General features: G+C 37.4%; 1 protein-coding gene across 1 annotated transcript; it reads left to right on the top strand.

Moving 5' to 3' along the window:
- The first annotated feature begins 795 nt into the window (after positions 1 to 795).
- On the top strand, positions 796 to 22,615 carry gnptab (N-acetylglucosamine-1-phosphate transferase subunits alpha and beta). The gene is made up of 21 exons (XM_077234339.1): positions 796 to 1,102; positions 1,351 to 1,436; positions 1,673 to 1,792; positions 3,262 to 3,312; positions 3,577 to 3,773; positions 4,215 to 4,279; positions 5,354 to 5,488; positions 8,460 to 8,621; positions 8,742 to 8,921; positions 9,039 to 9,209; positions 10,258 to 10,381; positions 10,534 to 10,740; positions 12,501 to 13,504; positions 13,657 to 13,856; positions 14,004 to 14,223; positions 14,711 to 14,824; positions 15,049 to 15,134; positions 15,218 to 15,316; positions 15,397 to 15,564; positions 19,782 to 19,872; positions 21,326 to 22,615. The coding sequence occupies exons 1-21, from the start codon at positions 971 to 973 to the stop codon at positions 21,395 to 21,397; spliced, it is 3,684 nt and encodes a 1,227-aa protein (XP_077090454.1). The 5' UTR covers positions 796 to 970; the 3' UTR covers positions 21,398 to 22,615.
- Positions 22,616 to 22,708: the final 93 nt, after the last annotated feature.

Raw genomic sequence — 22,708 nt, 5'->3', positions numbered from 1 at the left:
GAGTTTTCACAACTATCAAAAAGATTGAAAAAATATAGAGAGATTGATAACGGCAGTCAGAAGAGAGAAAGATATAAACTTTACGATCACTCCCAAACTGAGAAACACCCTCAGCAGAGTTAACTGGTTTCTTTTAATTAGTTGGAAAGTTAATATAATACAGTATAGTGTTATAAATGTAGATAGGCTACATAAAAATAATAATAATAATAATAAAATAAAATAAAATAAATAAAAAAAAAATATATATATATAAACTTTGCATGATTTACGATATTGATGACCATTTTTAAAGCAGATTAACTTTGAGTGTTCAGAAAATGTGTGAATCTGCTACTGGTCAGCATAATATTCATCTGCAGTAATATGGTGTGCTTACTAACTCCAAATCCACCAACAAACCGTAACCCTAACCTTAAAACCATGTAAATATGTAGCTAGTGATGATGAAGCACATTTTCAGTACAGCGGCAATACAATATTTTTGACCCAGTTGTCTTTAAATGGCTACTGAACACAGAACAATCAATGCCAGATTATCATTACATCTTTTAGATTAAGCTATTTAAATCAGTTTAATTAATATATAAACCATAATTTAAACACCATTTAAAAATTAATTTAAATTAACACATAAATTAATGTGTTAATTTATCTTTGAAAGGTAATTTTTGAACGTTTTGAATAGGTCTACTTTACAAGAATTGCATGAAGTACCTTAAGTGCTCGTCCTCCTACTCACTAGAGGGCAGCAGCGAGTGTGTCGCGTTCATAGATGTACTTGAATCGAGCGGCGTATCATCATCACCTGATCACTACACATGAGGAACTACAGCGTTTGAGTCTTCAGCATGCAATCATGTGACAGTTTGTTTTAGTGTAATGAAGTTATTTTTATTTCACCGCGGGAAATATATGTGTCCACATTAAGTGTTTATAGAGGAAGAGATGTTGATGCCCGGGGAGAGTCATGTTGATAATTAATTCGGTACTGAAACTGCTGCAGCGGCAGACATACACCTGCCTGTCTCATCGTTATGGACTGTACCTGTGTTTCGGAGGACTAGTCCTCATGATAGTGTCTGCCTTTCAGTTTGGAGAGGTATGTACACTGTTTAGGGTGAAATTCACCCGGTAGAAGTATTCTAGCTTCATTAAATTCGCATTTAGGCCATGCATGTATCTTCTTATCTGTGCATTCTGTGTTAATCACTGATAACGTTACTGATCAAAGCTGATTGTGCAATCTGACTCTGACCTGTTACATAGTGGTTGGAAATCTTACCCACTAGTAGTAAGGGTTTGCTGTTGTGAATTAACTGGCTGGTTTTGTTTTGTTTTCGTTTGCAGGTTGTAGTAGAGTGGAGTCGAGATCAGTACCATGTTTTGTTTGATTCCTACAGAGATAATGTTGCAGGAAAGTCCTTTCAGACCAGGTGAGGAACAGATCAATGCAACCAGCATCACTGCTTCATCCACACACATTAATAAAGCCCTGTTATCTGATCACTCTCTAAGGGACACTTATAATCTGAAAATGATAATGAAGATCAGCTGATATTTAAGTCTGTCACTACAGTTTTTTTTAAATATGATTGGAAAATGCACATTTTTGTATAAATGCTCCTGGATTCACATACCTTCCCTGCTTCATATGCTTGTAATAATTCAGGCTTTGCCTACCAATGCCCATCGATGTGGTTTACACCTGGGTAAACGGCACAGACATCGGCCTGCTGAAGGATCTTCGTAATGTGAGACAGCAGTTGGAAGAAGAACAGAAGGCCCTGAGGTACTGCACCCATAAAACACACACACTCTTAGTGTAGTATTTGTTTATCCCCACATGGTTGGAAACATTCTGCACAGTGTGACTTTGACTATTTATTTAACCTTCCACTTCACTGCTTTCATCAGGAATGTATTCCTTTGATGCAAAGCTGAATTTTCAGCATAATTACTCCAGTCTTCAGTGTCACATGATCCTTCAGAAATCATTCTAATATGCTGATTTGCTGTTCAAAAAACATTTAGTCTGTTATCAATGTTTAAAACATTTTTTTTCTGGATTCTTTGATGAATAGAAAGTTCAAAAGCTTTCTATTTCAGATAAATGCTGCTCTTTTGAACGGTAGTATATGTATATATATTAGTCAAGTCACATTTATATAGCGCTTTTTACAATACAGATTGTTTCAAAGCAGATTTACAGAGATAACAGGAAAATAATATTGTTAAATATAAAATTAAATGTAAATATATATACTACCGTTCAAAAGAACGGTTTTATATATATAAAAACATACACATACATATATATATATATATATATATATATATATAGGGGTAGGGGTTCTTTTGGTACCCCATGATTTGATTCAAATCGATTCTTGATTCTTTTAATGATTTGATTAAAAATGATTTCAAATTTCAAGTCGATATATGCATGGATTTGATTTTAGTTTACTGTTTTGTGTTACTTTTCCCATTTGACCGCGGTAGATTGTTTCATAGGTCTTGAAGAAAAAATCCCATTGAATTAAATGTGAACCTTGAAATTTATTTATTCTTCCCATTTTAGTCAACCCAGTATTATAAAACAAATGATATTTAAGCTGACTGCAATCATAACACACATGACTGGCACACATGACTGCAACAAAGAAGCAAATCAGATTACAAACAAGACAAATATAATTGAAAAAATATACAAATTAAATTAACTAAGTTTTTCAGGTACAGTAGCCTAGGTTTATTTATAAGAAATATTACAGAAATTTAATCAAATAATAAAACACTCTATAGTCTTCACTGTATGAATTAAATATAAATTGATTCATATTAAAGATACAAAAGTGATTCAATCATAAGCAGTGAGATTTTTTTTATTGACATTAATGAAACAAATGGCAACAGTTTATGAGGCTGCTGTACCTTTAAGAATGAATGCACAGATCTAATATACTGTTACACAGTAATAATAACACCCTAACGTGTCAATAACGTTTTAGTACAGCAAAGTTTAAGCAGTGTAACACCTTAGAAAATAAATTTTTGATATACGTGAATCGATGCAAAGTGATAGAAGAATCGTGACTCATGTGAATCGTTCCCCCCCCCCCCCCCACACACACACACACAAACACACACACACACAAACACACACAAATACACACAAACAAATATATTCATGTCCTCAATAGTGCTAATTATAAGAGTGGCTTAAAGATGTTCAAAAGTTTTTTAATTGCTTTTTTTTAGGGAGCTTCTGGGAAAAAATGCATCTGAAATAACTGATACTCCCAAGGGAAGGTGAGTGTTTTAAGTAGATATTAGTCAAAATGGTTCTATTCTCAATTCCATTCATGTCTGAATATTGTGTGGTTTAGGCCTATACATTTCCTGTTTCACAGCGAGAGGGGCCTTTCTCACAGCCACATTGTTTTTTATGCCACCAGCATTTTCCTGTGTCAAAAGCAAGTAGTGCTCTACAGAATGGTTGTGTGGATGGGTGTACCTCTCTCATAAAGATTAGATCTAGATCAGAACTTTAATTCAGTCTGTGTGCACTGATAGGCCAGAATGTCTGCTGTCCCACTGCATCATGGGGCCTGTGCTGGTGCTGGATCCAGCCCTTCCTGCCAACATAACATTGAAGGAATTGCCAACATTTTCAGCAGCGTTGTCTTCTACAAAACAACTCTTACAGGTGGCCAAACCCCTCGTCCCCTCCACAAGCGTGTCTGTTCTTCTCTTCCACTCCCACAGTGAAGGTACAATTAAAACCTACTTCTCACAGCACTCTTAAATTTATAAAGTATGCACCAGGGACATGCAGTCCATATAAGCTGTGAATGCTCTGCATAGCCAAGCCATTCATGGACTCGCTAATTCATTTTAACACTATAAATTACTAAATTTTACTTTCTGATTTGGATGTTAAGTTTGGGCTTTTAGGGAGGAACAAAAAGCACCGCTGTGAAGAAAAGGAAGGTGCTCTTGATGGAATGCAACAGCGGCACAATAATCATTTTACCTTGATTATCTTTTCATAATCATTGGAAGCCAAAATCAAAAACGAAAATCAATCACAATTAATCGCACAGACATATATATATATATATATATATATATATATATATATATATATATATATATATATATATATATTTATTTATTTTTTTTCGTCTAACATCTTATGTTTCCTGTTGCAGCTGAAAAGGCCCATACAGATGCTTTGAAGGACCTCCTCACACACTCCATCAGCAGAGGTTACCTGGTGAGGAATCTAAATGCCGTAGTAACACTTCTCATTGACTAATTCTGCTTTCTCTGGGCATTGGAATTTCCTGCTATTTGAAAAAGTGTAAAAGAACGGCACTTTAACTTGGACATTTGGACATTTTCAATTCCAGCTTTCACCAAGATATGGGTATATGACGTAACCCAAACATGGAGCGCCAGGGAGATGTCCTACATGATAAACATTCACTTTTAAACAAAATCATCAGGTTCCTACATTACATAATGATAAAACCTGTTTTGCAAACGTTTGCTGAAAATTGTCTATTGAATAAGTTTTTGGATCAGTGTTATTGTTAACTAAAATGAAAACAACTAAAACTTATTTCAATTAATTGAATAAGATACTAATATTAGATGGAAAAACCTAACTTGAACTTACAAAAACTTAAGAATTAGGAATTTTACACTGGCAACTAACTGAAATAAAATTTCAAAAAAGTTTAAATGCTAAATTGACTAAAACTGACAAAAATAAATAAAAGCTGAACAGAAATATTTTTAAAAAGTAAAAAAAAAAGGACAAAAGCACTTAACACTTGAACTGAAATAAAAATGGTGATTACAAATTTAAAAGATAATAATATATACTGTACATATAATCACACTGATTTTGTTTATCGTACACCTGCAAACCAAATGCTAGCATTGAATTTTGTTGTTTCTTTGTACGTCATTTTCCGAGCAGTGGGAAGCAGGAATATCCCACACCTGAATTTAAGTGCAACATTGTAAAACCAAAAACTCATGCTGAATTTAGGGATAATAGGCAAAATCATTCACAGAAAAGGGAACTGTGTTTTTTTTATTGTGATGTCTGCTGTATGTTTACGGTTTAACCGACAAGAGGAACTATTTTACAATGTCCTTTTTTCGTTCCTAACACTGCTCCTGGGAACCGACATGACTGCACATTTTGTCTGTGGCTCTTATCTGACATGCACAGTCCATTACAATGCATTACATCATCTCTGTGTGAAATGGAACGTTTTTCATTTGAAAACAAATCCTTGTGAAACTCCTGGAGTCTAAACATGTGTTTCTGTGGCAGACGACTGATAAAGAGGCTCCGGGGCTGGTCCGCATGCACACTATGGCCTACTTGAGCGGCTTCCCAGGGTCACTAAAGGAAACCGAGCAGCTCAGGGTCAAACTACCAGCTGTGGTCACTAGTAAAATCAAACAGGTAAAACTTCTCAATTGAGACGATCAGTACAATGCAATCTTCGAAATGACCACAAGGTGGCGCACAAGATTATAAAAATTATTAGAAAATCATGGCTATCTGTGCAAGTTCTGCAGAGAACTTTAAGGCCTTTATCCATCAACAACCCCAATGCTTTTACCGTATTTGTCATATTGAACTATTTCTGGCTATGAAACTGCTTAACCGTTGGGCATTCATTGATCTATAAAATAATAATCAGTGTTCTGTGTGTTGTGTGTTGTGGATCTCAGTGTTTATCTTATTTGTTAGGGCAATGCGTGGGCTCCGTCCTGCTGTCTGCGGTCATGTGATAAGGGCTCAGGGTATTACAGTGACACTTGAGCGGAGTGACGGGGGGTTAACAGTACAGCAACTGTTTGAAATGGCCCGGCGCCAGCCTGCGCTTAGAAAAGGCATCAGGGTTTAAGTGACCTTCTCTCTCCCTACAGAGCTCTGTATATATCACAATACTTGATTTGTTTGCCTGTTACTTTCTTTTTCTGTCATTGCTTTGTACTCGCTTGCTTTTGTTTTGCTTCCATTCGCTCTTACCTTCTTGATTGCTTTTGTTCGCATTTGCTAGATTTTTCACTTATTGATTTTGTTTGTTTGTGCTATTGTTTTTTTTTTCATCTTTGCCCGCTTTCAATTATTCTTGTTTCGATAAGGCTGTTCTTGTTTTTGTTTGTTTTTTGCTTGATTTTTGTTTGTGCTTGATGTCATTATCTTTTGTTTGCTTTTGATCATCGTTGCTTGTTTTTTTTGTTCTTTGATTATATTTGTTCTTGCATTCATCATTGTTTGCTTTCATTTATTCTTGCTTGCATAATGTTGTTCTTGCTTTAATTTGTTCATGCTTGCTTTTGTTTGTTTTTGCTGACTTTCTTTCTCCCACTTTCTTTCACTTGCATTCCCTCTGTAACTCTTATCTTTAACTTTTCTGTCCTGATCCCTCCATCCGATAGAAAATCTCCACAGCCCACCATGTCATCAATATTGCTGCTCATCAGATCTTAATGCTGAAGGTCCTGCCTTTATAACAAAGTTCTTGCCATGAATTTTCTTTTCGTTACTAGCACTCACTCAGTGTCTTTCTCCTTTGTTTTCCTGCCATTTCATGTTCTGCTCATTATTGTATTCCCGAAGGAGGTGTGAAGAGTCCTCTAGGTTTTTTTGCTCTTGTATTGTATGTGTCTACAATCCAAATGTGGGTCACATAAGGTAATATAGAATGGGAGAAGCTGAGGAGCAGATAAAGAAAGAGAGAGAGGGAGGGAGAGAAGTTGAGTGTTGAAAGATGGCTAGTATTTATAGTGCGTGTTAGCCTGTTTGAAATGTTGTTGAAAGCTCTCCCTTGACCTCTGTCCAGTGCACACACTGTTTTACTAGAAATACAGCCTGTAAGTGTGTGTGGGAGGTCTGCTTAGTTATAGTTTGGGGACAAATTTGTCTCCAGAAGTAAGCTAAATCTGGCGAAACATCCTTTGGGAACATCCTCAATTGGAGAATCGATTGATAAATAATGTTTCAGTTATAAATACGCAGATGTTTTTCTTTTAGGGTTTGTGTTCTGGATAGGTTGTAGTAATTATTAACTAATTAGCTTATAAAGTTGATTTTAGTCTTTTCTCTGAATTATACTTACAACATGCACCTATAAACACAAAAATCCTCCTATTTTCCTCTTAGTTATTTGGGTCCCGCAGGTTGTTTTTCTAAATGTGAAGAAGGCAGCCAGATCCACTGCCTTAGTGAAAAGGCCTTCTTCAGAAGTTTACCGCGGTGGCGGTGCTGGTATTCCTGGAAACACGTTTTCTGTGTATATGCTATTAATAGATATACTATTTTGACTGTTTTGAGTCTTCGTTTGGCATTAACCGGAGGTACGGGAACGGAAACAATGAGCACCCTGTGCTTGTAAACAGCATTGTGACAAGTGATAAAACTTGTTTTGGGGGAAACCTGATCACATGGGCAAACACATCACAGGAGCTTGGCTGCATTCTGGCAGTCACATGGCTGTGGTATCTCTAGACCCTTCTGATAGAGGAAGTTTGAAATAATGGGGAAATTGACATCATCCAAAAGAATAAAAGTTGGTCTGCTCTATGCGATGTACTAGGTGTGTGTGTGTGTGTGTGTGTGTGTGTGTGTGTGTGTGTGTGTGTGTGTGTGTGTGTGTGTGTGTGTGTGTGTGTATATGAATCAGCAGTGGCATGGGAACGAGTTGAAAAGTTGAGGCACAATGATTCATGGGGCTTTGATAAGTACAAATTAACTCCCATAAAATGGGGGGACAGAGTTGCTTTACGGGTACCAGTACATCATTTTGCATCAATACACACGCTCACACCTTCAGTGTCGGTTATTGTCTCAGTCATGCGGTAAGCCCTCTGGGAGTTCTGATGCGGCAATTTGATCTACATTACTGGTCAGAATTTTGGGGTTGGTAAATTTTCATCGTTTTTAAAGTCTCTTATGCTCACCAAGGCTGCATTTATTTGATCAATGATGATGAATACAGTAAAAAAGTTCCAATTTTAAAGAATCGTTTTCTATTTTAATATATTTTAAAACATAATTTATTTCTGTGATGGCAAAGATGAATTTTTAGCAGTCTTCAGTGTCACATGATCCTTCAGGAATCATTCTGATTTGGTGCTCAAGAAACATATAATATTATTATTATTATTATTATCCATGTTGAAAATAGTTCAGCCACTTGATATTTTTGAAGAAATGTTTTAATTCACCCTTGCTAAATGCAAATATAAAATTATTATCCTGAGCCCAAACTTTTGAACGATAATGTGTGCATGTATGGCTTCATGTTTTTCCCCTCTAGTTAAATGATTTATCCTATTACATATTGTGTCATATATTGTAGGAAGTAGTCTGTGCTTCTGAGTGATGGTTTGTATATGTGTGTATATATATATATATATCTCAGTTGCAGCTCTACTCAGAGGCCAGCATTGCTCTCCTCCACCTGAACACAGCACAGGATTTCACCGACCTCACCCAGCAGGCCAAGAAGAACCTGACGCTGGACGGAAAAGAGCTCACAATCAGCCCGGCGTACCTGTTCTGGGACCTGACCGCCATCTCACAGGTATACACATCACTGCAGTTCCACACGTGGACCCCAGGGTAAAAACTAAGCCAATGTGTGCTTGGTAAATGATCAATTCACTAAAAAATAACTTTATAATAAAGTCCTCTTCTCTTTCAGTCTAAGCAGGATGAGGATGTTTCTGCCAGTCGCTTTGAAGACAATGAGGAGCTGCGTTATTCGTTACGTTCCATAGAGAAACATGCACCCTGGGTGCGCCATATCTTTATTGTAACCAACGGACAGATACCGTCTTGGCTTAACTTGGATAACCCACGTATTTCAGTGGTTACTCACCAGGTGAGTTCTAGGGCAGCTTTGTAGATTGTATTGTAATGCATTCTAATACTAATATTGGGTGTTTTTTTGCAAGACCAAATCGACTTGTCTTTTATGTTGTTTGTGTTTGTCTCTCAGGACATTTTTCACAACCAGTCTCACCTCCCTACGTTTAGTTCTCCTGCCATTGAGACCCATATCCACCGGATCCCAGGACTCTCACAAAAGTTTATCTACCTCAATGATGATGTCATGTTCGGCAAGGACGTGTGGCCTGATGACTTCTACAGCCACTCCAAAGGTCAAAAGGTCAGAAAGACTGTCAGTGTAGATTATTCTAAAATAAATCATCTTTCCATTTCCAACTCATTTTGTAGGGTTGGGAATCGGGAATCGAAAATCGATTCCAGTTCTGGAATCGGACACTTAAGGTCAGAAATCGGATACTTATTATAAACTTAAAATTTCAATTCCTCTTATTGATTCTTTTGTGTGCATTTTAATATGATGTTAAACCATTCAAACACAAGAAGATCCGCTCTCTGTTTTCTGTTCTGCACACATATCCAAAACGTCTGCACAGAAAGCCGGCTCTTATACTGTATAGTGCGCAAAACTGAGCTGAGTTCTCTTCCCCCTTCTTTTTGCACTTGAACAGACAAATGCACAAAAAAAATTCAAAATATCCTCGTAAACGAATCAGTTATGTCTTAAGTAAACGTAAAAACTTTTGACAAATAAAACGTATGTGTAACATATATATTGGATCCGTGCAGCTCTTAAAGTGACAGCAGCCTAATATTCCTGCTGCCGTCTCTATAATTATGTTTATCAAACAACAAAAGTCAAAGAGAAAATTCACTCGCTGTTCTTGACTTAATAACTTTTGTAACTAAATCTGTAATGAATATTTTATTTATAAAGTGCAGTGTTATTTTACAGTTGATTATAGTTTCTGTACCTGAAAATCTTAAAACACTGTTTATCTCCATCATATCTTTGTTCAGTAGTATTTATTTGTGTGATTTGCTAATTTTTTATATGTTCTTTTTTAATTACTGAGTGATTACTTGTATTTAATAATGCTTGATATGTATATTTAGGTAGGCTAGTTGTTTTTGCTATGGTATTCTATTTTTAAATCATAGGCGGAAGTTCCTTGTGCAAGTGTTCCTTAGCCTGTTGATTGTTGTTCATATTACTTTGAATTACAGTTACAATTACATTTTTTTCAATAAAACTTAGAATAAAATTGTATCGATAAGAATCGGAATCGTCCAAATTAAAACGATACTCAACCCTACCAACCCTATTTGTGCTTCACCTCAATCACCTCTGATGTTTTCTATGTTCACAGGTGTATCTCACCTGGCCTGTTCCAAACTGTGCTGAGGGCTGCCCAGGCTCCTGGATCAAAGACGGTTACTGCGACAAGGCCTGCAACAACTCTGCCTGTGATTGGGATGGAGGAGACTGTCAAGGTACTTTGACAATATCATTTCACCAAAACATTCTGGCTTTAGTCAGTCGCGCTCATTTTTAATTTCATGATCGAACTTTCTGATCACATCCTTGTGTCTGTTCCATAATTTCTTGTTATTTCTTTTTTTATTTATGTATTATTTCCTGGTAGGCACTGCAGGCAGCAGTCGTTTCGGAGGAGCGGGCGGTTCTGTGATCGGAGGCGGGCAGCCTTGGCAGTTTGCAGGTGGTCTCGGAGGACTGGGGGGCGTGTCCTTCTGTAACCAGGGTTGCGCTAACTCTTGGTTGGCTGATAAATTCTGTGACCAGGCGTGCAACGTTCTGGCTTGTGGGTTTGATGTGGGCGACTGTGGACAGGGTGAGTCTTGACCAGTGGTTCTCAACCTTTTTGATTTTAAGGGGCTCCCCTCGATCACAGGGGTGTCAAACTCAGCTCCTGAGGGGCCACAGTCCCACAGAGTTCAGAACCTGCTCCAACACACATACCTGTAGTTTTTAAACAAGCCTGAAGGACTTGATTACCTGTATCAGGTGCGTTTAATTAAGGTTGAATCTAAACACTTCATAAATACAGTGTGTATATATATATATATACAAGCAGTCATGTGAAGAAGAAAAAAAAGTACACCCTTTTGAATGACTTTAGCAGGCCATAAAATTAGGTAAATACAACCTCAGATGAACGACAACACATGACATTACACCGTGTCATTTATTTAATTAAAATAAATAAAGCCAAAATGGAGAAGCCATGTGTGACAAACTAAGTACACCCTATGATTTAATTACACCTTAGCAGCAATAACTTGAAGTAATAATTTTTCTGTATGATTTTATCAGTCTCTCATATCATTGTGGAGGAATTTTGGCCCACTATTAAGTTATACAACATAACTTCAGTTTATTGATGTGTTTGGGCATCTATTTATTTTATGCACAGCTCTCTCAAGGTCCTGCCACAGCATTTCAGTCGGGTTGAGGTCTGGACTTTGTCTAGGCCATTGCAACACCTTGATTCTTTTCTTTTTCAGGCAGATTCGGACAGATTGCTTCAGATTTGACTCTATAATACTTTGGTATACAGAGGAGTTCATGGTCGACTCAATGACTGCGAGCTGCCCAGGTCCTGTGGCTGAAAAACAAGCCCAAATCATCACCCCTCCACCACCGTGTGTATGAGGTGTTTGTGCTGATATGTTGTGTTTAGTTTTTGCCTAACGTGGAGCTGTGCATTATGGCCATACATCTCCACTTTGGTCTCGTCTGTCCAAAGGACATTGTTCCAGAAGTCTTGACGTTTGTTCAGATGCAACTTTGCAAACCTAAGGTGTGCTGACATCTTCTTTTTAGAGAGAAGAGGTCTGGTAACCTTACAACCCTTCCAAACAAGGCATACTTTTCTAGTCTTTTTCTAACAGTACTGCCATGAACTTTAAAGTTTAACATGTTAACTGAGGCCTGAGATGTAGTTCTTGGGTGTTTTGCAGTTTCTCTGAGCATTGGACGCCACAGTCTGAAGTTGGGGTGAATTTGCTGGGACGTCCACTCTGGAAAGATTGGCTTGAATGTTATCCACGTGTGAATAATCTTCCTCACTGTAGAATGATGGACTTCAAATTGTTTGGAAATGGCCTTGTAACCTTCCCAGATTGATGTGCAGCAACAATTGCTTCTCTAAGACCATTGCTAATGTCTTTCCTCCTTGGCATTGTGTTAAAACACACCCTCTTAAATGTAATTCCTACGGAAGCAGTAAGGGTGTACTTAGCTTGTCACACATGGCTTTTCCATTCCATGACACGGTGTAATATGTCATGTGGTGTTGTTATATAGACACATTAGTTGATTTACATTTACATCTTCATTTTATTTATTTTTTAGCATTTTAATTTAGATCATTAAAAAATGACTTTAAATATTAATCAACATTAAAATGAATATACAGTATTGGCAAAAATATAATAACTTATTATACTGTAACTAAAACATTACCCCTAGTGGACCCCAGCCTCCTGCTTGAGAAACGCTTTTACTGCTTTTAAAAAAATATATATTTTTTAAGTCTGGTAGTATTTGATCAGAATTAACTTATTTTCTGTTTGTTTTTGAATTTGTAAGATAATTTCAACCAACTCCAACGTATTGTCCTCCAGAGGAATCAGACGCTTTACACCTTGCCTCAGGGAGCGCTCCGACCATATTTTAGCTTCTCGGGCCTGGCTAACCGCGTGTCCGAGGCACAGGTTGCTGATAACCCAGTAGTCCGTCACACTTCTGTCGCCAATAAGTGGAAGACTATCCATCTGCTGTTGCTGCCTGGACACAATGCCACCCAGATCCACTACAACCTTACCTTTCAGGGTGCCGACAACCACGACTTCACCATGATTTTCTCTGTCGCCGCGGATACCCGAGAGCTCCCCAAAACGAACGTATCCAATCCAGTGCGCGAGAAAGACGAGGAACCCAAACCGACCATAGTGACCCCAGAACCCAAGGTCCTGTTTGAAAATGTTCCCAAAGAAAAACAAGGCCCTAGAGTTAGAGAAAAATCCCATGGCGATGTAGATGATGTGCAAGTACCTGCGTTGAATGAATCTCTTTTGCCAGAGGAAGTGAAACTTGAGTTACAGAAGCTGAACGATAAGCTAATATTGGGCGACATCACTATTAAAGGCTATAATTTGACCAAAGCAGTGCTGTTGGAGCCATACAAAGACAAAGCTCAGCTTTCACTTAACAAGAACAAACAAGCAAAACACTGGAACGAAGAGCAGAAACCTCATCTAATCAGTCAACATCAGGCCGAGAGAGCAGCCAGGGTGAAAAGGGAAAACGAAGTTAACGCTGAATTGGATCCAGGTGTCCCTCCATCTCTTGTCCCAGTCAAGATTGATGGTGTTACACCTAAAGCTCAACCACCATTGTTCGGCATGGAGAAACCTTACGCGTCTAAGCTTCTCAGCAACCTGATGGGGAACATGTCTAAGGAGAGGGGTTCAGAGAACGAAGGCCACCTCCGCGGAGGGCCAGTGGGTCGTAAACTCCAGTACTACACCACCAGCTTTGACCGGGGTTTCCTTCCATGGGAGAAGAGGAAGTTCTTTCAGGATCTGCTGGAGGTGGGACGCATGTATATATAAATAAACAGCCGATTGACTCATGTAACTGAAAGGCAGGAATTCTTGCTGCTACATTGAGTATTGCAGATTCTAATCCTAATCCTTGCAGATCCTAATCATAAATTTGTAAATGTCTTTTTTGTGCATCACAGGAAGAGGAGCGTCTACAAAGAGAACTGCAGTATGCAGCTGACAAGACTGCCACTGGACGCAGATTGCGGGACACTTTTGCTGATTCACTCCGCTATGTCAACAGACTCTTGAACGCTCAATTCGGCTTCACTTCCCGCAAAGTGCCTGCCCACATGCCTCACATGATTGACAGACTCATCATGCAAGAACTACAGGACATGTAAGAGTCACAACACACACCTAAAACATAAAGTTAATGTTGAATTGACTAAATTATTATAGAGTAGTAATGCACCAAAAGTTTGGCCACCGAATTTCAGATAGAAAAAAAAGGCATGACTTTTATCTTGATATCTTGCTCCTTCAGCTTCCCTCAGGAGTTTGATAAGACCTCATCCCACCGTGTGCGTCACTCTGAGGACATGCAGTTTGCCTTCTCTTATTTCTATTTCTTGATGAGCGCATTGCAGCAGCTCAATATATCTGAAGTGTTTGACGAAATCGACACGGACCACTCGGGTGTGCTGTCCGACCGTGAGATCCGCACGTTGGCCACACGTATCCATGAACTCCCCTTAAGCCTTCAGGTACACTCAACCCCACCCTCTCAGAAGGGAGAATTTTTAGTTACAATTTAATTTATATGTCGTTTTAATTGTTTATATGAATTTTAAATTGCAATCTATAGTAATTATACAATTATTTAAGAAAAAATAATTTAAAATGTATTTTAAATTGAAAATAAAATGTAATTTAGAATAAAATATGACTTTAAATAAAATTTTATTAAGTTTCATTTTAAATTAAAATGTAATTTGTGATATTTTTTTAATTTAAATTTGTTTAATACAATTTTTATATTTCAAATATAAAATATTTTAAATAAAATAAAAATTGGAAGTTATAAAATAAATTAATTGAAATTAAATTGAAATACTTCATTCAATTAACAATAAAGTAGGTTAGTTTTTGATTTTGTGACATGAACACAAGACAAGTGTTACCTAGTTTGTTTTCACCATGTGATTATCTGTGTTAAAGAAATGCATGTTTGTTTATTTGAACTGTAAACAGGATTTGACCAGTCTGGAGCAGATGCTTATAAATTGCTCTAAGACTCTTCCGTCCAACCTCACGCAGCTCCATACCGTCAGCCCGACCCAGGAGGCCTATTACGACCCCAGCATGGTGAGAGCAACTGTTCAAAGCCTTAAAGCCTCCAAGTAACTCTAATATAAGGAGATACAATCTCACAATACACTTCATACTGGATATTAAGTGATTTACAACTTGTTTCATGAATAGCTTTTGTCTCTAAACTTTAAAATTGTTGTAGTTGGCAGAAGTCTTGTATTATCAGCTCTTCTATCTGTGTATTTGTTAGTACTGTTAATGTTTTGATGTGTCTGCAGCCACCCGTCACAAAAGGTTTAGTAATCCACTGCAAACCCATCATAGAGAGGATCCACAAAGCCTTCAGGGACCAGAATAAATACAAGTAGGCCTTTCATTACCTTCTCACAAACACATCAGCATCTCTTATGAGACCAGGTTAGTTATGCAGGCTCTTGTTCTTTTCAGGTTTGAAATTATGGGCGAGGAGGAGATTGCCTTTAAGATGATACGAACCAACGTCTCTCATGTAGTGGGGCAGCTTGATGACATCAGGAAGAACCCTAGGTACGTGCAGAGGCGGCGTTCTTGTTTTGTTGTGCACAATGGGAAGTCTCGTCCACTTTAACCTCTTTTTTTTACCACAGGAAGTTTATCTGCTTGAATGACAACATTGACCACAGCCATAAGGACGCTGGCACGGTCAAAGCTGTTCTGAGGGACTTCTATGAGTCCATGTTCCCGCTGTCCTCTCAGTTTGAGCTGCCCAGAGAATACAGAAACCGTTTCCTTCACATGACAGAGCTGCAGGAGTGGTATGAATTCAGTCACAAACAGGCATTGTTGACGATGTGCAATTCGCATAGGTGTGTGTGTGAAAGACGGAAAAGTAACTTTTAACAAAGCGTTTAACAAAGACAAGTCAAACAGGTCTGTGTACATACCACAGTTTTCATAATTGAACCTTCGGCCCTGTTTACACCTGGTATTAAGATGTGTTTTGGTTAATCACATCACAAGTGGTCGACGCTAAATACAGGTGTAAACGGGGTCTAAAACTTTTTGAGCTTGTCCACTTTCGACCACTTCCAGAGGTAGTCGAAAACTCATTCGACCGAAATCTTATTTTGAAAGTGGACAAAAGAGAGGGATTAAAATACCAGGTGTAAATGGGTATAGGTCTCCCTCATCTACGTGTGATCCGATCGACCAAAACTCAACTTAATGCCAGGTGTAAACAGGGCCAAAGTCAAGTCGAACAGGTCTGTGCACACACCACAGGTTTCATTGAATCTAAAGTTAGTACAGAACAGGCTGATCTGAACGGAGTAGTTTAGTGAAACCCTCAACAGAGGGAGCTTTAACATTTTGACATGAAACTATAATGGGTGTAATTGACAAGAAAAAATACAAAAACAAAAGTGTTGGAATAAAGCTAACTAAATAAAGAGGTTTATTATGCTTAATGGTAGTGTAAAGAAAAAAAATCGGCACATTGATCAAAATATCTTCTTTGGTGTTTCACTGAATAAAGAAAGAGACTAACACAAGTTTGGAGAGTAAATTGATTCAGTGAATCACTGATTGATTCATCAATCCTTTTGAGTGAACTTGGTGGTGGTGGTGCAGTGGATAAGACACATGCCTTTGGTGTGAGAGACCCGGGTTCAAATCCAGTGTGAGACACCATTGTGTCCCTGAGCAAGACACTTAACCCCTAATCGCTCCCAGTGGTGGTAAGTAACGAAGTAAAAATACTTCGTTACTTTACTTAAGTATTTTTTTCGGGGATCTGTACTTTACTTGAGTATGTTTTATTTGCATCTACTTTTACTCTTACTCCACTACAATATTAAAGACAAAGTTAACTTTTTACTCCGTTACATTTCCCCATGCCCACTCCAAGTATTTAATACACTGGCTTTCCAAACCAATGAAAAACTTGATTTTATTTTGAAAAAAGAACGCACGAGCTCTTTGCCAGCATACGCTCACATAGCAGTCAGTTCGCCATTGTGGAAGATGACCGCAGAAACAGGTGAACGTGCAGCTCTGGCCAGCAATGACCCAGAGATTCCCGCTTACACTGTATCTTGCACATCTTCTGTTTGATGCAGCTAATGTTATGGAACATGTCTATTGCATAGCTGCGAACTCTCACTCATTCAGACACACGCAATCGACACTTAACACGCTCTCATGACACATTCATTTTCTCACGCAGAGAAAAATCGCGAAGCAAAGAGGACATTGACACCGACAGACAAGACAGATTAGGTTACTTTTGATATGAAATAAATTCTCAGCTCTCAGATTCTGTAAATTTTATTACGAAATTCAAACAATAAATACCGTTTTGGAGCTTTTAAATGTGACGTGACCGATAGCTAGCGCCTGCTATATGGGGTGCCGTTAATCTCTTTACTACTAGTTAATTGTAAATAAACACAAATGAACAATAATAGGTAGCCTATGTTGAAAGATACAGTACAACTTACCGAAATGTATATACCTTATACATAATATCAATAAATCAGTGTTTTTCAACCGCAGAAAGAGGTCAGTAAAACAGCTGGAGAACAATATGTCACATAACGTTACATTTAGGCTACCTCAGAAAAAAACAAAAAAACATTTAATGACCATAGCACGTTAGTTTGCTAGAAAAATTAGTATTTTATCTAACATTTAATAATACCAGCTGACAGGGCTCTCTGTAGCCTATGTTTACAGAATTAGGTGAGATTTTCTTAATTTAAAAATTAACATTTGATAATTGATAAATTAACCAAATATTTATCAAAATTAATCTATATTGAATCAATATCGGAATCAAACCACAATAATTGAATTGAAATTGTAAAATTTGTATCAAAGAATGGCCTACCAGTCATTGCACCATAATATGCTGTCACTAAACTTAATGAAATTGTTTAGAATTGATGCAAGGTGCTTCATTGTCTCTTGACTGATTGCAAATCTAACAAATTCTTAATTGCAGTATCTAATAATTTGTTCAATTAAAACATTGCATATCACTCCCAAAACAATTTATCTGTTTAATTATTAATATTTACAGTTTGAATATTTACTTTTTACTTTCGGTACTTAAGTACGTTTTAAATCGGATACTTTTGTACTTTTACTCAAGTGATGTTTGAATGGAGGACTTTCCACTTTTACTGGAGTCATTTTTTATTTAGGTATATATACTTTTACTCGAGTATAATTTTTGAGTACTTTTACCACCCCTGATCGCTCCAGAGCCGTGCAACCTCTGACATACATAGTAATTGTAAGTCGCTTTGGATAAAAGCGTCAGCTAAATGAATAAATGTAAATGTAAACTTTAAGTTTTCAAAAGGTGTCTCGTATGAATACTCGTGTCTCGAATGAAAAGTGCTGTAGACATGCTAATGTCATCGGTTTTAAATCCCGTGGTACGGGATTTAAAACCGATGACATTAGCATGTCTACACCACTTTTCATTCGCCCCTGAATATAATTGGTTTATTGTTGCAGTGATATATCTGGTTTTGTTGTAATGAGTTTCACAAGTCTGTTTACATTTAGTAGTGTGTGATTTATAGCCTGTTTCTGTTGCTTTACTCCCCTGTCATCACTGTGTGAAGTTGGGTGATGGCTGTCGTCGCAGTCTGGAATTCTGGGAATGGGGAGGTGGTTGAAGAAGGGTTTGTGTGCCTGTCGTTGCTTTGGAGGGATACGGGATGGAAATTATGACTAGTACATTCACCATTCATGCTCACTCAGCCAGAGCGGCTCTCTGTTACACCCACATGCCCCATAAAGCCCCATCAGAGTCGTGTGACCTGCCAGGGCCGAGGGGAAGGGTGTTATTTTTGGGCACTGCCAGGCTCGACCGGCCCTATTGGCTCTTTTTTAAAGCTCGGTGTCTGCAGATTGGCTCTGTCAGACGTGAACATGCAGGTGACAAAGGGGTAACGGTGTTCCTCACAGATAATGATGATGTCACCTTGTCACCCTCTCACCTCTGACAGCCTGCTGGGTGACATCAGAACTTGAATCACTGTGAACTGTCAATCACAGTCTTGATAAATATACCGTTCTGATTCTGGCAAGAGTTAAAGCAGCATTGCTGAACCCGTCCCCTGTGTGCTGATGACAGCAGTGAATATGAGCAATCACTGTACGGGCCAGTTTTGGTTTTATGGGTCAATGGCATATTTTTAATAATCTTTAATTATTATTTCTAAGAGAAAAAAGTAATATAATAGTATATTAAAAAATAAATGTTATATTTCATATTTATTTATTATTTAATATCTAATAACAATTTTCTTCAGCAAGTACGCATTAAATCAATCAAAAGTCACAGTCAAGACATTGGTTTCAAAAGATTTGTATTTCTAATAAATTCTGCTCTTTTGTATTTTCTGTTCATCAGAGAATTCTAATATGTGTGTGTGTCTGTGTGTCACGGTTTCCACAAAATAATAAGCAGCAAGGCTGTTTTTAATATAGATAATAAGGAATTTTATTTAAAATGTTTCTCACAATATTACTGTTTTTACTGTATTTTATAGCCTTGATGAGCATAGGAGACTTTCAAAAACATTTTAAAAATCTGTTACAAATTAGTTTAGGGTCCAATTCTCACTATTAACTAGTTGCTTATTAGCGTGCATATTACTAGGATATTGGCTGTTTATTAGTACTTATAAAGCACACAATAATGCATTATTCTACACAGCCATATTCTACATCCCTTAATCCTACCCAATACATAAACTTAAAACTATTAATAAGTAGTAATTAGGACATTATTGAAGCAAAAGTCGTAGTTAATAGTGAGAATTGAACACTAATCTAAAGTGTGACCAAAAAATCTTATTGACAGTGTAGTGTATTCGTCAGAATAAATAGCAACTTTTGAATGTTTTTCTCCAATGAATAATGATGCTGCTTCTATCCAAATTGTAGTTATGCCATCTACCATTTAGCTGGGGTTAAATGAACCATGCTAACCTTGTCTTGACCCCTTGTTTCACAGGCGAATATACAGGGACAAGCTAAAGTTCTGGACCCACTGTGTGCTGGTGACATTAGTCGTCTTCACTGTCATGTCTTTCTTTGCTGAGCAGGTCAGTATGGTTTGGCTTACATGTCCATTGTGCACCATCTCTCTGTCTTCACTTCACTTCACTTCACACACACACACACACACACACACACACACACACACACACACACACACACACACACACACACACACACACACACACACACACACACACACAGTCATAGCTGAGTCTGGATAGTCTCAATAACATTAGCAACTAATATATCGAATTTTACCCAGCAACCATCTGTGCTCTTTTATGGAAATGGTAAAGGCAAAAATATCATCCTGATGATAGATCAACTAGGCAGCTTGCAGCAAATAGTCACACTATTAATTGCAGGGTCGTGTTTCTGTCTTTTGGAGAGGTTAATGGACACAGTGACCTTTTAAAAGACCAGTATGTCTTCATCTGTCCTTAGTGACAGAACAGTAATGTGAACACTCACTAGAAGTTACAAATATGGATATGATGCATTATCAGTGGATGCTTTCGCTGCTGCCATACATACATGTAGAGGCATGTCATGTTTAGCTGCATCATCATCTCTGACAGACTGGCACATTAACAGGTTTGATTACAATCTTCAGAACAGATTTACAGCCGCCCTCGTTAACTTCCTGTTTCTCTTGATGTAGTTCCTGCTTATATACAGCACTTATTATTTGTTATTATTATTAATGTTTTTTTTTTTAGTTAGTTTGTGGTTATGGAGGACTTTAAGTGACAATTAAAAATACAATAAAAACAATTCTCTCTCTCTCTCTCTCTCTCTCTCTCTCTCTCTCTCTCTCTCTCTCTCTCTCTCTCTCTCTCTCTCTCTCTCTCTCTCTATATATATATATATATATATATATATATATATATATATATTCAAAACTGTTTCATTTATGTTTAAAAGCAGTTAAATGTAATGATACATAATTCTAAATTTAAATTATTAATTATTTTGTTGGATTTAACTACCATTTTAAAGATTAATTAAATCATTTTATATGTTTGTTTGTTTGTATATTTAATTTTATTTCCACATGATTTTTCACATTTTTATATATTTTCAGACATTCATTAATCATTTTAAATATGGTAATATTCATATCAATTTGAAAATGACTTTTAAATGAATGACATAATTGATTTGTTTTTATTTTTAAATGGCACTTTGAGTTCTTCATGAGGGGTGGGTAATCCATACACTGATTCATGCTTTGTCAAACAAATTTGAAACTCTTTGCGAAAAAAAATCTGAATTTTTTATGAATTATTGATTAATCACATTGTGACTCTGAATCTGAACTGAATCCTGTTTTAGTCTAGTTTTAGTCTTCCCTTCCTCTTCCTTCTCTTTTTTGATCATGTGTCAATCTTGTTTCTATAGTGTACGTGTATCATGTGTCGGTCACAAGTTGACCCACAGCATTCACAACAGGTTTGGTTGACATTCCTTCCTCTTCCTCTTCTTTCTATCCCTCAGCTGATCATGTTGAAACGGCGGCTTTTCCCCAGACGCAGGGTCAGCAAGGATGTGAACCCAGAGCGGGTGTGAGGTTATTCCTCTCAGAGGGTCGTGAGAATATGAAGTACCACAGACGTACTTCCGTTAATGTCGTCAGATAAACTAGCCCATTTGGAGGTGACTGGATGAAGTTGATGGAGAAACTTCGAGGCACAGGCCTCCTTCACAAAGGGGCATTAGTGAGACACACTGCAGCCCAAAAGGCAAGCGGCTTTCTCTCGTCCCGCGATCACACTCCAGGTTGTGTATTGAATGTGAACTGAACTTAATATTGAGTGCGAGTTGCCATGTGACCTTACGTGTTTGAAATGTAATGATTTGAAATAGGATTTTTAATTTATATGAGAACATCAAGGGTAAAGTACTACCCCCAGAGGGTTGTTGTTCTTTCTCTTGTTCTCTTTGTATTGTCTTTCCTTCCTCATCCTTACAGTGCCTTTCTTTACCACATGAATGATAGCGGTGGACTCTGATGCACGGCTGAAACTCTCTGCCTTGTGTTTGGCTTTTTGCATTTGTATTAATCTGTTTTGCTCTCTCTTTCTTATTCCAAAGTGGCACAAAATCTCGGGAGCGTATTTAAAACCAAACAGCAATCCTGATACTTGGTAATTTAAAGCAAGGATCATCAAAAAGGAGCCATTTCCTTCTCTTTCTCTTTTTAAATGCATGTCGTTTTTGCTTGAAGTCCTTCACGTGCTTGTCTCTTAGTGGGACATTAAATACCGACTCTGTCTGAAATTCAGATGCCACTGCCTGTGGCCCTCATGTGTATTAATTAACTCTTCACCTTCACTTGTCTTTAAAAGGGAATTGTTGTTTTTTGCTTGATCATACGTTGCAACTACTGACCCCAAACCTCGGCAGGGCGTGCGTGCCTGACAAAACAGGCTTGAGTTTATAAAAACGTGTTGAATGATAATGCTGTTCTGAGATGTATTTCCCTGTTTACTTTTATTTATTAGGTTATGAAGGACATAATCGTAATATACAAGCATATCATTGTTTTATTTTGGAAATGTAGGTTATTAAAATTCTTTCTAAATACATTTTAGGTCTCTAAATTATACTTACACTTTACCACTTTTGTGTTAATTGTAAATTTAACCAGAAACTGTGTCTCTTTTTTAATTTTTGGGGGAATTGCTCAAGCAGAAAAAAAAGAGTAAATTGAACATAAGAACATAATCTGAATGACATAATGTAATGAAAAGGCAAAATCTGTCAATTAAAAGTCTTTCAAAATCATGACTGCTTTGATATGCCTTGTTGTTTTGGAATTTGAAAGGCAGCTGCTCCTTAAATCCCATTTTTAGGTGTTGCATGTCACTGCTTCTTGCT

Source organism: Siphateles boraxobius, unplaced genomic scaffold (assembly GCF_051911475.1).
Source record: "Siphateles boraxobius isolate OS27281-9 unplaced genomic scaffold, OSU_SipBor_1 19, whole genome shotgun sequence".
In the NCBI taxonomy this organism is placed as follows: Eukaryota; Metazoa; Chordata; class Actinopteri; order Cypriniformes; family Leuciscidae; genus Siphateles; species Siphateles boraxobius.
Note: the sequence above shows the minus strand (reverse complement) of the source record. Positions and strands in the feature narration are given on the sequence as shown.